This window comes from Hyperolius riggenbachi, chromosome 10 (genome assembly GCF_040937935.1).
Source record: "Hyperolius riggenbachi isolate aHypRig1 chromosome 10, aHypRig1.pri, whole genome shotgun sequence".
Taxonomy (NCBI): Eukaryota; Metazoa; Chordata; class Amphibia; order Anura; family Hyperoliidae; genus Hyperolius; species Hyperolius riggenbachi.
In genome coordinates, this window is record NC_090655.1 from 65,862,048 (window position 1) to 65,875,757 (window position 13,710).

Below are 13,710 nucleotides of genomic sequence, written 5' to 3' on the forward strand. Positions count from 1 at the left end.
AGGCTTCAATAAACTGAGGAGTCGGATGATTTTTGTACCAAATCCACACAGCCCTGCATTTATTAATACCTTGGTCCGTAATGTCCGCAGCTCATCCATGCCTTCGGTGAACGTCCTTTTCAAGTCATCCAGTTCCTTGATTTTAGCATGGTGAAACTAAAAGAGAGTGTACATTACGTCATAATCAGGGATAGCAAAACATAGGGCAGCAGCACACAGAGCTACCCCGGTTCATATGGGATCTGCCATCTTTTCCACAGATCGACCGCAGCTGACAAATTTGAATTTTCCCAGCAGTGTTGTGTGTGCAAGCACGCTGCAATGCATGACGGGAGATGTAGTCTGTACATGCAAGTATAAAAATATTCTCACATCCATGGACTACATCTTCAGGCATGAATTGCGGCAGGCACACGCACATGTCGGAATAATTAAAATGTGGCACTGCGTGGGTACTCCATGGAAAAGATGGTGACATCTATATGCATCAAAGGCCACATAAGCAGCCCACATATCACAGTTGATCCAGGAAATGAGGGAAAAGCAATAAAGACTTGTCGGTGCTTCTAACTCTTCTCTTTAAAAAGTAAAAATTTGTTTTTGTCTGAACCTCTGAGGGAGAGATTTACCCATTTCCTGTTAAACCAGATTGAGGGAAAAATCTCCCACAAGGGTATATAGACTGAAACAGCTACCCAAAAGTGCTTTGAACCCCTTTTTACAGCATAGAAATTGAATACAGCGTTTTCCCAAAGCACTTCTTTGATTAAGTTTGTGATCATCAAGTTAATGTGATCAACAGGCAGACCATGACTGAGAAGGCTGGCGGGCACAGGGCCTCTTTACTTCCTCTTTATAGATCTGCTTCTACATATCAGGGCAAAAGGGGAGACAGTCAGCAGACATGTGTAGTCCGATTACCTCCAGGTGGTTGCTCTTCTCCTGCATCTGCTTCTCTAGCTCTACTTTTGTCACTCGTAGTTTGGCGTCCAGCTCATTGGACTTTATTTCCTCCGATTCCTGAGGAGAGAGGAAAAAAAAAACAACATGATATTTATTTACATCAACCAGGGGAAAGGAAACATGACCTCATTATGACTGATCTGAAAAGACCTGAAAATTCTCAGGATCCAAAGAAAAAAAGGCCTGTGTGCGAAGAGTTTTAAGTCACTTTCTCACTTAAAAAGTGAAGAAAAATGTTCAGAAATGCCTGGAATAAGGGGAAAAATGACCGCAGATGACTTGTAATTAGCCTATATTGGAACTGTTGGCGAACGACTGCTGGAATAAAGTCAAAGGTCTGTCTACAATACAGCAGTTCAGTAATACTTGAAGCCCACCAGAAAGTGAGAGGAATATGGAGGCTACCATATTTCCTGCTAAACAATACCAGTTGCCTGGCAGTCTGCTGATCTCCCATCCATCAGTAGTGTCTGAATCCCACACCTGAAACAAGTGTGCCTCAAATGCAGTCAGACTTACATCAAACATCTTACATGATCTGCATGCTTGTTCTGCAGCTATGGCTAAAAGTATAGGAGAATCAGCAGGACAGCCATGCACTCTGCATTGTTTAAAAGGAAAAAATATGTCAGCATTCATATGTCCCTCAGGTCAGGTAAGCTTTAACACAGATAACCTCCGGGACACCAATATACAGCAATATATAGATATAGGAAGTATTTCTGATGCTGAAACCTGGAAATTACCGTAAAAGGTTGGTATCCCGAATGATTTACTATGTGCAAATATAGTGACTAAGTCACTGGCCCAGAATGAGCATGCTGGTCAGATGCCGAGACTCTGGTGTGACTCCACTGGCTGCATGCTTTTTGCAGGTTTGTGACTTAAAGGGAAAATTAACTAAAGAGAACCTCTTACTGCACATGCACAGGATGCGTTCACTAACGTAAAAGCGTATGAAGATGCGTGTGACAAGGGCTGCGCAGGCGCAGTGCACCGATAAAAATAGCTTTATTGGCATGACCAAGATAGATACAGGGATTGCCAAAGCTAGTATAAATAGAGGACAGGATAGGGGGTGAGTCCTGGGGGTTGGGGGGAGATTTCTCTATCACCATGGCAGAGCTTGCAGCAGGCATACACAGGCTCAGATGATAGGGAGGTAGCAGAGACAGAGACTTGTCCCACCTGATACGTTTTAATCATCTCCTGGCAATTCTTCCGGATTTGATCGGACTCTTCCTTCGCTTGGTTCAGTTTGGCGGTTGTATTTTGCAGTTTTTCTTTGGTTTCCTGTAAAAATGAGAACATAATCACAATCAAAATTATCCTCGGAATTCAGCAACAAGCAATGGGGCATTAAAAGATCTCGTTCACATCAGGACCATTTCTGTGCGCTCTTCACAGCGCATTGCCCTGTGCGTTCAGCAAGGTATTGATTTTCCCATGTAATTAAACGTGCCTGGTTCACATCTATGCGCTGCACTGAGCTGCGTTACAAAAACGTAGTGTTGCACGCATTTCTGTGAGTTGAGCTGTCAAATGCACATCAATGTAAGTGAATGGGTGCGCTTTTTTAGCGCATAGAAGCGCATGCATTGTTTACCCCAATTCTTGACAACTGCGACTGCTACAATAAGCAAAACATGCTTAAAGGGTAGGTTCAGAGAGGGGATTAAAAAAATAAAAATTAATTTCCACTTACCTGGGGCTTCCTCCAGCCCGTGGCAGGCAGGAGGTGCCCTCGCCGCCGCTCCGCAGGCTCCCGGTGGTCTCCGGTGCCCGACCCGACCTGGCCATGCCGGGCTCTTCTGCGCTCCATTTCCTGGGACTTCTGCGTCCCACGCCGGCGCGCTGACGTCATCGGACGTCCGCCGGGCTGTACTGCGCATGCGCAGAACTACTGCGCATGTTGCGAGGCGAGGGCACCTCCTGCCTGCCACGGGCTGGAGGAAGCCCCAGGTAAGTGGAAATTTATTTTTATTTTTTTAATCCCCTCCCTGAACCTTACCTTTAAAAAAAGGGCACACTGAAACGCGCACAAATGCATGCGGTTTTAATCATGCGCTTTTACACGTTTCTCAACATACCCAATGTGAATGAGGCCTCCCCACCGCTGTGCCCAATACCCCCTTCCTGCCCGCTACCCCCTCCAGCTCGGCAGCAAGTCTTGGACCGCTCCTGGGGGCAGGACGCTACTTCTTCTTGCTTGGACCGGCCCTGGGGGCAGGGCATTTATTGTATATTCTATGTATGTATGTATGTATGTATGTATGTATGTATGTATGTATGTATGTATGTATGTATGTATGTATGTATGTATGTGTGTATGTATCTTAAATAATTTACTGCATTCTACTATATGTCACTACAGTGCCTCTTTAGGGCCCTTTTCCACTAGGGCGTTTGCGACTGCTTAATCGCAAAACCGCAAACCGCTAGTGATTTTAAAATCGCTACGGTTTGCTTTTTAACATAGGAATCGCGGTAGGTAATTTCCACTACCGCGATTCGTTTTTTACTTGATCGCGATCGCGCCGCGGAGCGACTTTTGCCGCGATTTTGCTATGCAGTGCACAGCATAGCAAAATCGTGGCCGCAAACATCGGGAAATCGCCGGTAAATTTTTAGCTTTTTCGATTCAGCAATCGCTAGCGTTCAGCATGAACGCTAGCGATTGCTAGTGGAAAAGGGCCCTTAAAGTGAACCAGGGATAAGAATAAACTACTAGGATGAAAAATTGGATCTGTCCTCCTACTCCTAAAAATGACTCATTTAGATATCTCAAGGTTTTATTTTATGTATAAACATTTACAAAGCAGATTTAATGTTTACACCCTCTGCTCAATTGCAGTGTCTCAAGAGTCCCAGAGTGAAAATACATGAACTATTGACCATTTTATCTTTTACCCTCACAGTAAAAAGCCCAGGTATCTGTTTAGGAAAGTGTTTTATAGCTGTAATTTGTTATCAGTGAGCCGACTGGGTCCTGACTGCAGAAAAACTGCCCATTCCATAGTTATATTATAAACTCTTTCAGGCACGGAAAAAAAGAAAAGGAGCACAGCACAAGGGCCCATTCACACTAGTGTAATTCCCCCTAATCACCAAAGCGCTAGTCCTATTCTAACCTATGGCAGTGTTCTGACTGCCGCAACTGGCGCCGATCACGGGCATTTTGCGATTAATATTGCCAATCGCAAAACGATGTACCTGCAGCATTTTTGCTGTGATTCTGGAGCGATCGCGGTACATCGCTTAGTAAAGCGTTGATCACAATGGCTCTGAATCGCAGAAGTGTCCAGTGATTCTTACCGCGCTAAGCACAGTAAAATCAATCATGCATGCGCTAGCGTTTTGCGATTTCAGATGTGAACAGGGCCTAAGTGTCTGTATGCTGCCACTGTATATGCACATGTCTATTTCATCTAGCGTTTTGCGATTTCAGATGTGAACAGGGCCTAAGTGTCTGTATGCTGCCACTGTATATGCACATGTCTATTTCATCATGTCACTTGTCATCTCTGGTACACTTGAAGTACGTTTCAATAAAATCAACCCCAAAACATCAGACACTCACTTTGTGAGATTCCAGCTCCGTCTTCAGCTTGTTCTGAGCCCACTTTACTTTTATAGCATATGAATTCACCTCTTCCTTCAGCTTCTCTATGTCTCGGTTCTGACGGCTGGTCTCATTTTCCTGGATTAAAGCAAGACAACGGATGTATAAGTTGTGTGTGTATGTATGTATACAGAGCAGGGAAAGCGCTCACATGGCTCATGTGCTGTACTCAAATATCTGCGCATTGCAAATTATTACATATATTTTGCATAATATGCAGTAAAAAAATATGAACCTGAAAAAGTTTTTTTTTTTTTTTTTAGCAAGCAAAGATATTTATAAATAACTATTAGTTGGGGGATACTTTCATTTAAATGCATTGTTAAATAGAAATTTGCCAGGTTGGTGTGAGCTCTGATGTCTCACGATGTATCACTGCTGGAATATGCAAATCATCCTTTTTTAGTCCCGGTAAGCTAACCACACCTCCAGATCTGCTGGAATGCAATGATGTGACCACGATACTCCAACATGCATACTGACTGTTTCAGACTAGTTGGCCCTCATTGCATTCCAGTGGCTCTGGAGGTGTGTTTAGCTATCTGGGAGTTTGGAATTATCACATACTTTAGGAGCACTGGCCCTTTAGTCAGTGCAAAACAGTTGTATGCTGGGGGTCCTTTTTATCTATAATATATTCCTCGTCTTCCCTTTATTTGCCTGTCTAGCATTATAGCTGAAACATGATCCTCTGCTCACTTGTGTTTACAAGCAAGGCTGAGGTGACTCAGCGATTGGAGGAGAAAAGAAAAAAGTTAAGGGAAGAAATTACATCAGTATTTAGCCTCAAACTGTGGGCAAAAGACATGGTTCCCACCAGGAACAGAATTCTCTTCATTTACGATATAAAATTCACTGAAATCAAAACATGGACAGTATAATACATGTTTTATGTACAGTGGGTTGCAAAAGTATTCGGCCCCCTTGCCGGTTTCCACATTTTGTCATATTACTGCCACAAACATGAATCAATTTTATTGGAATTCCACATGAAAGATCAATACAAAGTGGTGTACACATGAGAAGTATAACGAAAATCATACAGGATTCCAAACATTTTTTTTTTTTACAAATAAATAACTGCAAAGTGGTGTGTGCATAATTATTCGGCCCCCTTTGATCTGAGTGCAGTCAGTTGCCTATAGACATTGCCTGATAAGTGCTAATGACTAAATAGAGTGCACCCGTGTGTAATCTAATGTCAGTACAAATACAGCTGCTTTGTGAGGGCCTCAGAGGTTGTCTAAGAGAATATTGGGAGCAACAACACCGTGAAGTCCAAAGAACACACAAGACTGGTCCAAGACAGGTCAGGGATCAAGTTATTGAGAAATGTAAAGCAGGCTTAGACTACAAAAAGATTTCCAAAGCCTTGAAAATCCCAAGGAGCACGGTTCAAGCGATCATTTAGAAATGAAAGGAGTATGGCACAACTGTAAACCTACCAAGACAAGGCCATAAACCTAAACTCACAGGCCGAACAAGGAGAGCGCTGATCAGAAACAACAATAACAATAATATTTATATAGCGCTTTTCTCCCTGGGGACTCAAAGCGCAGTCAAGAGGCCCATGGTGACTCTGGACAAGCTGCAGAGATCTACAGCTCAGGTAGGAGACTCTGTCCATAGGACAACTATTAGTCATGCACTGTACAAAGTTGGCCTTTATGGAAGAGTGGCAAGAAGAAAGGCATTGTTAACAGAAAGCATAAGAAGTCCCGTTTGCAGTTTGCCACAAGCCATGTGAGGGACACAGCAACCATGTGGAAGAAGGTACTTTGGTCAGATGAGACCAAAATTGAACTTTTTGGCCAAAATGCAAAACGCTATGTGTGGCAGAAAACTAACACTGCACATCACTCTGAACACATCATCCCCACTGTCAAATATGGTGGTGGCAGAATCATGCTCGGGGGGTGCATCTCTTCAGCAGGGACAGGGAAGCTTGGTCAGAGTTGATAGGAAGATGGATGGAGCCAAATACAGGGCAAACTTGGAAGAAAACCTCTGAAGAAGACTGCAAAAGACTTAAGACCGGAACGGAGGTTCACCTTCCAGCAGGACAATGACCCTAAACATAAAGCCAGGGCAACAATGGAAAGGTTTAAAGCAAAACATATCCAAGTGTTAGAATGGCCCAGTTAAAGTCCAGATCTAAATCCAATCGAGAATCTGTGGCAAGATCTGAAAACTGCTGTTCACAAACGCTGTCCATCTAATCTGACTGAGCTGGAGCGGTTTTGCAAAGAAGAATGGACAAGGATTTCAGTCTCTAGATGTGCAAAGCTGGTAGAGACATACCCTAAAAGACTGGCAGCTGTAATTGCAGAAAAAGGTGGTTCTACAAAGTATTGACTTAAAGGGCCGAATAATTACGCACACCCCACTTTGCAGTTATTTGTAAAAAATGTTTGGAATGATGTATGATTTTCGATCCACTTCTCACATGTACACCACTTTGTATTGGTCTTTCATGTAGAATTCCAATAAAATTGATGCATGTTTGTGGTAATAATGTGACAAAATGTGGAAAACTTCAAGGGGGCCGAATACTTTTGCAACCCACTGTAAGTAGATCAAGTATTTATCTACTTATAGATGTTTTTTCCCCTGGCATAGTATGGCTAATCCTACTGCTTTAAGAAAGCAAATATTCTGTTTTGCATAGTGTTCTTAGTAAGGAGGCTTTTTTGTCCCTTTCAGCCCCTTACACACTCCTAAGAGTTCTGGTTCACCATGAGCTTGCTGGGTAGTCTGTAACTCTTAAATGGAACCAGAGAGGATGAAGACAAGCTTTTATACATCCCTGGGGCTTCCTCCAGCCCCATACGCGTGGATCACTCCCACGCCGCTGTCCTCGGCTGCCAGAATCCGCCGGTACCGGGTCCCGTCATTGCCGCAAGTCGGCCAGTAGGACGCGGCCAATTCTCCGCATCACAGGGGGCTTCCTCCATACAGGTACGCGTGTGGCTGCTTACTGTGCAGCCGCATGCCTACGGGTATGGAGGGAGCCCCTGTGATGCGGACAATTGGCCGCGTCCGCCGGAAGTGACGGGCCCGGTACCGGCGGATCCAGGAAGCGGAGGATGGCGGCGTGGGAGCGATCCAGGGGCAGCACGGTGGCGTAGTGGTTAGCTCTCTCGTCTTGCAGCGCTGGGTCCCTGGCTCGAATCCCAGCCAGGGCACTATCTGCAAAGAGTTTGTATGTTCTCTCCGAGTCTGCGTGGGGGTTTTCTCCGGGCACTATGGTTTCCTCCCACATTCCAAAAACATACAGATAAGTTAATTGGCTCCCCCTAAAATTGGCCCTAGATTACAGTACTTACACTACATAATATAGACATATGGCAATGGTAAGGATTAGATTGTGAGCTCCTTTGAGGGACAGTTAGTGATATATATATATATATATATATATATATATATATATACTCTGTACAGCGCTGCGTAACATGTCGGCGCTAGATAAATACTAAATAATAATAATAATAATAATAATAATGAGGCTGGAGGAAGCCCCAGGTATGTATAAAATCTTTTTTCTAATTTAACGGAGCATTCCTCTCTGGTTCCCATTAAATGCATTGTAGTTATTTTTTTAAATCTGGTTGTTGGTTTAGCCAGTGTGCTCCCCTCCAGCACAGATACAGAAGCTGTATGGAATAAATGCTAGAAGAACTGGTCCCCCAGCCACACAGCAGGCCATCCTACCCCAATCATAGCTTACCTTGGTTTCATACAGCTGGTGTAACCGTCCTTTTTCCTGAGTTAGCAGTTTGATTCTATTATTGTGTTTCTCTATCTCCTTGTTGGCTTCCCTTAATTTCCTCTCCAGGACCTCCTTCTCCTTCCGCAGGTCCAGAGACTCCTTCTCCCCTCTGACATACTTCATGACCATCGCCTCCTTCTCCTGCCGCGCCTCCTCGCACCTCTTATTGGCCTATAAACATAAAACACATCAGTAAGGTACATGGCATACAACCTAATAGGACAGGGGTCAGGAACCTTTTTGGCTGAGAGAGCCATAAGGGCCCGTTCTCACTTGAGCGGGAATCGCGCGATTCCCGCTCAAGGCAAACCACATGTAACACATGGCAGTGATCTCACTGCCACGTTTGTGGTTAGCGTTAATCGCAAACGTGTTACATGTAGCGATTTGCCGGCGGTTCGCGATTAGCATGCATAGCACCGCTAATCGCTATCGCTCCAAAACCGCCGCAGTGTCCAGTGATTTTTCCGTCACTCCCGCCATCGCCGGCGTTTTGCAATTCTTAGATGTGAACCGTCCCTAAATGCCACATATATTAAAATGTATTTCTGCGAGAGCCATACAATATGTTTCAAACTGGGACAGTGCGCATGCGCAGCAGAGGGCTGTCTCTGTTGCCATGGTGATGTGTATACAGTTGATCCGCCGGGCAGGGGAAGCATCAGACACATCTTCAGCTTCTCTTCGGCTTTACTTGGGGGTTGATTCACTTTGTAGGACGAGATCCCCGCACTTTTGCCCAAAAGGCTGCCTGGCAATTGACAGGCAGCCTAATGGGCCAAAGTGTGGGGATCTCATCCTACAAAGTCACTGGACCGGACAGGATTCAGGGTGGAACAATTGTAGCGGCCATTAGTTTTGGAGTAGTGCGAGTAAGTTAGTAGTGCATGCTACAGCAGTAGCGTGCCTACTTTGCAATTTTTACTTGCGTTTCCACACTAAGCTGCACTGCTTGAGCAGTGTAGCTTAATGAATCAACCCCTGTGAGTCAAATGTAACCATCAAAAGAGCCACATCTGGCTCCAGAGCCATAGGTTCCCTACCCCTGTAATAGGGGGTTCAACAAGACAGAGTTTATCCCCTTCCCGACCGCCTACTGCCATCAAGCGTGGTGGGCGGAGATTAGTGGCGATCGCGCGCGCATCCCCCTTAGTTACGGAGCGATCGCAGCTGGCAGGTTGGAAGAAAAAAAAAAAAAAAAAAAAAAAAAAAAGGAGTCTGTAATCACTTGTACAGCGCAGCGATCTACTGCATCGGCTGTATGGGGGACAGCTCTGTCACTGAGCTGTCCCCAGGGGAGGAACAAAAAGGGATCCCTCTTGTAAGTTTATGCCTATGAGAGGGATCACACTGATAAGATCTCGGGGGAGGGAGGAAGATCAAAATATATCTATAAAAAAAAATGTACATTTTATTCTGATGCTGCACAAGTTCCCGACGACGTTAAATGCTATTCCCCCCTCTAGGTACACGTGGATAGTGGGGAATTAAATACTTCGGCTTCTAGCAATTGCTGTGTTTTAAAAGTAACTTCAGCTCCATCTTCTGACGGCGCCTGAAGTTACTCCCTGTGCGCTGCTATAGCCGTAATTCCTATTACAGCCTATGGTGGCACCGGCTGCACCCAAGTCTCCTGCGCTGGATTCAATGTGTTTGTCCTCAAGGTGCCCATTAACCTCCTGAGCGGTATGGACGAGCTCAGCTCGTCCATCACCGCCGGAGGCTGCCGCTCAGGCCCTGCTGGGCCGATTTGCTTCAAATAAAAAGCAGCACACGCAGCCGGCACTTTGCCAGCCGCGTGTGCTGCCTGATCGCCGCCGCTCTGCGGCGATCCGCCGCGAGCAGCGGCGAAAGAGGGTCCCCCCAGCCGCCCGAGCCCTGCGCAGCCGGACCAATCAGTTCCGGCCAGCGCTAAGGGCTGGATCGGAGGCGGCTGACGTCCATGACGTCACTCCGCTCGTCGCCATGGCGACGAGGAAAGCCAAACAAGGAAGGCTGCTCATTGCGGCCTTCCTTGTTTGTTCTGGGCGCTGGAGGCGATCGGAAGAACGCCTCCGGAGCGCCCTCTAGTGGGCTTTCATGCAGCCAACTTTCAGTTGGCTGCATGAAATAGTTTTTTTTTTATTGAAAAAAAAACCCTCCCGCAGCCTCCCTGGCGATCTCAATAGAACGCCGGGGAGGTTAAGGATATTTTTTCACTAAATGCAATCTTTCAATTCGATTTTTACATCGAAAATAATCGGAAGGTAATCGATTGTTCACATTTTCTAAACCATTCTTTCGTCACATTTGATCATAAAATCCAACTTTCAGATCGATTTTATCCTATTTAGCAATCAACCAAAGAATCATTCCTTATCGATTGCCATCATAAAGGGGAAATTTTCTATACAATTTGATCATTAGAATCGTATAGAAAGATTGTATTTTATGAAAAAATTGTACCGTTAATGGGCAAGTGAACATACAGTAATGCTATTCCAAGCAGCAGATAATATTAATGTTTAGGTGCCCACTAATGATACAATCTAGATTGTATAATCTTACCACTTCTACGTAATATGAGGGACTACCTAAAGTATCCATTGAAACAGTATTTGCTCAGTGTACCCTTCTACTATATAGAATTGTCAAGATTGTACAATCCCAATTGTATAATTAGTGGCTCCAGTACAGGATGTGATGCAATTAACCTGCTATAAATGTTCAATATACCCCATGATCCCAGTTACCTGCTCTGTCCGGAAGGTCATCTCCTTGTGAAGCTGCTGGATGGCGTTTTTAGCAGCAGCGTCTTGAGCTGCCATTTTCTCCTTTGTCGTTCGAACTTCTCTTGTGAGATCTTCAATCCGTCCCTCCAACTGGAAGAATTGAGAAAAATATGACACTCAATTAGGACACAGAGTGTACAGCCAAAAGTGTCCACTAGGGGGCAATCCTGTACCTCAACATCCAGTGACACAATGACACTCCAGATAACACAGAGCGCTTACCTACAAAACACGCTTATGCTTTTACAGTGACCCTGAGGTAAAAATATAGTATTATGAAATAGAGGTATAGCTCATTCGAATTAGGACTTTCCTGGAACCGCAGGCTTCTAATCCGATTTAAAACCTGGATGGTGTACTGGTTAAGGGCTCTGCCGTTGACATGGGAGACCAGGGTTCGAATCCTGGCTAGGTCAAGTACCTATTCAGTAAGGAGTTCAAGGCAAGACTCCCTAACACTGCAGGGTGGCCTCCTGAGCACGTCCCAGTGGCTGCAGCTCTTGAGCTCTTTGAGTCCGACAGGAGAAAGGCGCTATACAAATGTTCAGATTATTATTATTATTATTATTATTATTATTATTATTATTACTTCAGGGACATATTTATTATGTTGGATTTATTTATCCTTCGTGAGTTGAAAAAAATGTTTTCTTTCAAAAATAAAATACCTGCTGCCCTAATTCAGAGATTCTCACCTCTTCTTTAGGTACTACATCATTCCCAGCGAGTCTGAGACACTCCCCTTTTAGTCACGCGCATGTTGGGGAAAAGAGATTGCTCTGTCAGCTGAAGTGCCCCCATGTTGACTGCTAGCCTATCCTAAGGAGGCGTGGCTTCGGACTAAATTGGGGGAGGCCGGAGTCACCATGCTGCAGGTGGTTTCCAAGGAACAGTTGAGAATATATGGTTTTGCGCAGTAGGTATGTTGCAGAAATTGTGAGGCTTCTGCCCCTCCCCCCATTCATATACTGGTCCCAGATAGTTGGACACGGTCCTCTGGGTCACATGTCTATAAAGTTTTCTAATATGCGTTACCCCCTTGTTTACATTGTGATTATGTTATCATTCCACTTATCGCATGATATTTGACCAATGTTACGTTTATCATCCCTTTTACTGTACGACATCTGATCAATGTTACGTTGATTGTTATGATACTACTTGGCCATACTGTTAGCCTTAATGTATCTTTTGAAAATGGAAAATGTAATAAAAATTTTTAGAATTTTTTTTTTTCCGTAAAGACTATTGTGGACACACGATACAATAAAATGATCCAATTTTACATCAATTTAATTAAAACAATTGGTTGTCCCAACAAATTGAAAGCTTTTTTTTTTTTTCATTGGATCGAAAAATCTGATCGGATTTCCCATTTTTTGCTATATAAGTTAATCGGGAGTGGTGGATATTTCTGATCAATTTTTATGAAAATTAAAGAATGTGGGGTAGATAGTCAATTTATTAATGTATATAGACTCAATCAATTTTTTCAGAGTTTTCAATCTTTTCTTTTTCTTAATTGGGGAATAATTGAACACATGTTTGTGGCACATTTTTATATTACAAACAATCAGAAAAATTGATTGTAGTTCTTGAATTGAAAATTAATGTAAAAAAATTGTATGGTGTGTGGCCACCTTCGAGTACAGTTAGTAGAACATTACATGTAATGTATTGCATTCTACTCTACTGATGATGTGGTGAGACTTTATGCTTGTTGTTCTGCAGCTTAGTCCATACTGAGTGGCTTCACTACTGTCCATCTACAATATAATAAAACATATAAAGCAAAAAAAAAAAAAAAAAAAGAAAAAAAAAAAAAAAAAAAAGAAATTGTGAGGCTTCTAGAAGGGTTTTTAGGACCTTCCAGTTAAAGGGGCCCTATACAGTGTACGGTTTAGGATACCAGATCAATTAATGTGTTTAACAAATTAGTACTCACAAGTGTGGGCTGCAAATAGTTGCAAGCACAGTATCAGGCGCATGAGGAAAATGTGTTCTCTCTTGGATTCTTGGGTCTCATATGGACTAGACAGGTCGCACTCAAAGAAAAAGTTGCTTAAAGCTCTTGTAGCTTGTAAGCTTGCAGAAAAGCATTTGTTGGCTTTTGGCGGCACTTCCTTGTGTGCAGCTTTCTCATCCCCGCAGGGGGACACGGAGGCGTGGCGGTAAACGACCTGGAAGCAAACTATTGCTTATAGGATAGGCTAAGCGCTGAGCAGATGATGGCGAAATTCGGGATTGAAAGGTGTTTACATTAAACAAAGGTAAGTGGCGGTAAGCAATTTTACCAGCGGCTGTCTATTCATCTGAATGGACAGCGGTTAAATGACAAGTGAGGCGGACATCGTTTGCTTCTCAGAATTGTCCATGTGAACCAGAGCTTAACCTGATGAAGCGGGCAGAGACCTGTGAAACGCATACACTTGGTGGGACACCATCCGGGGATCTTTTGATTGTTGGGCTATAGAACGCCGCTACTGCCACATACCCGCTTGAGTCCTTGTTTCCAAGATTTTCCGCAATGCCCAATCAATCCTATTACTGAAAACGGATTTAAAAAAACAAAAGCCATTGGGTGG

General features: G+C 44.0%; 1 protein-coding gene across 5 annotated transcripts in view; it reads right to left on the minus strand.

The window, feature by feature from the left end:
- CCDC186 (coiled-coil domain containing 186) overlaps positions 1 to 13,710 on the minus strand; it is a 135,348-nt gene that overhangs the window by 51,123 nt on the left and 70,515 nt on the right. For all 5 annotated transcript variants that reach the window (XM_068258013.1, XM_068258010.1, XM_068258009.1 and 2 more), the window contains exons 4-9: positions 11,087 to 11,215; positions 8,313 to 8,525; positions 4,544 to 4,663; positions 2,152 to 2,256; positions 922 to 1,020; positions 70 to 156 (exon numbers count right to left, since the gene is read on the minus strand). In XM_068258013.1, the coding sequence (XP_068114114.1) occupies positions 70 to 156; positions 922 to 1,020; positions 2,152 to 2,256; positions 4,544 to 4,663; positions 8,313 to 8,525; positions 11,087 to 11,215 (753 nt within the window). The remainder of the gene's footprint in view (positions 1 to 69; positions 157 to 921; positions 1,021 to 2,151; positions 2,257 to 4,543; positions 4,664 to 8,312; positions 8,526 to 11,086; positions 11,216 to 13,710) is intronic.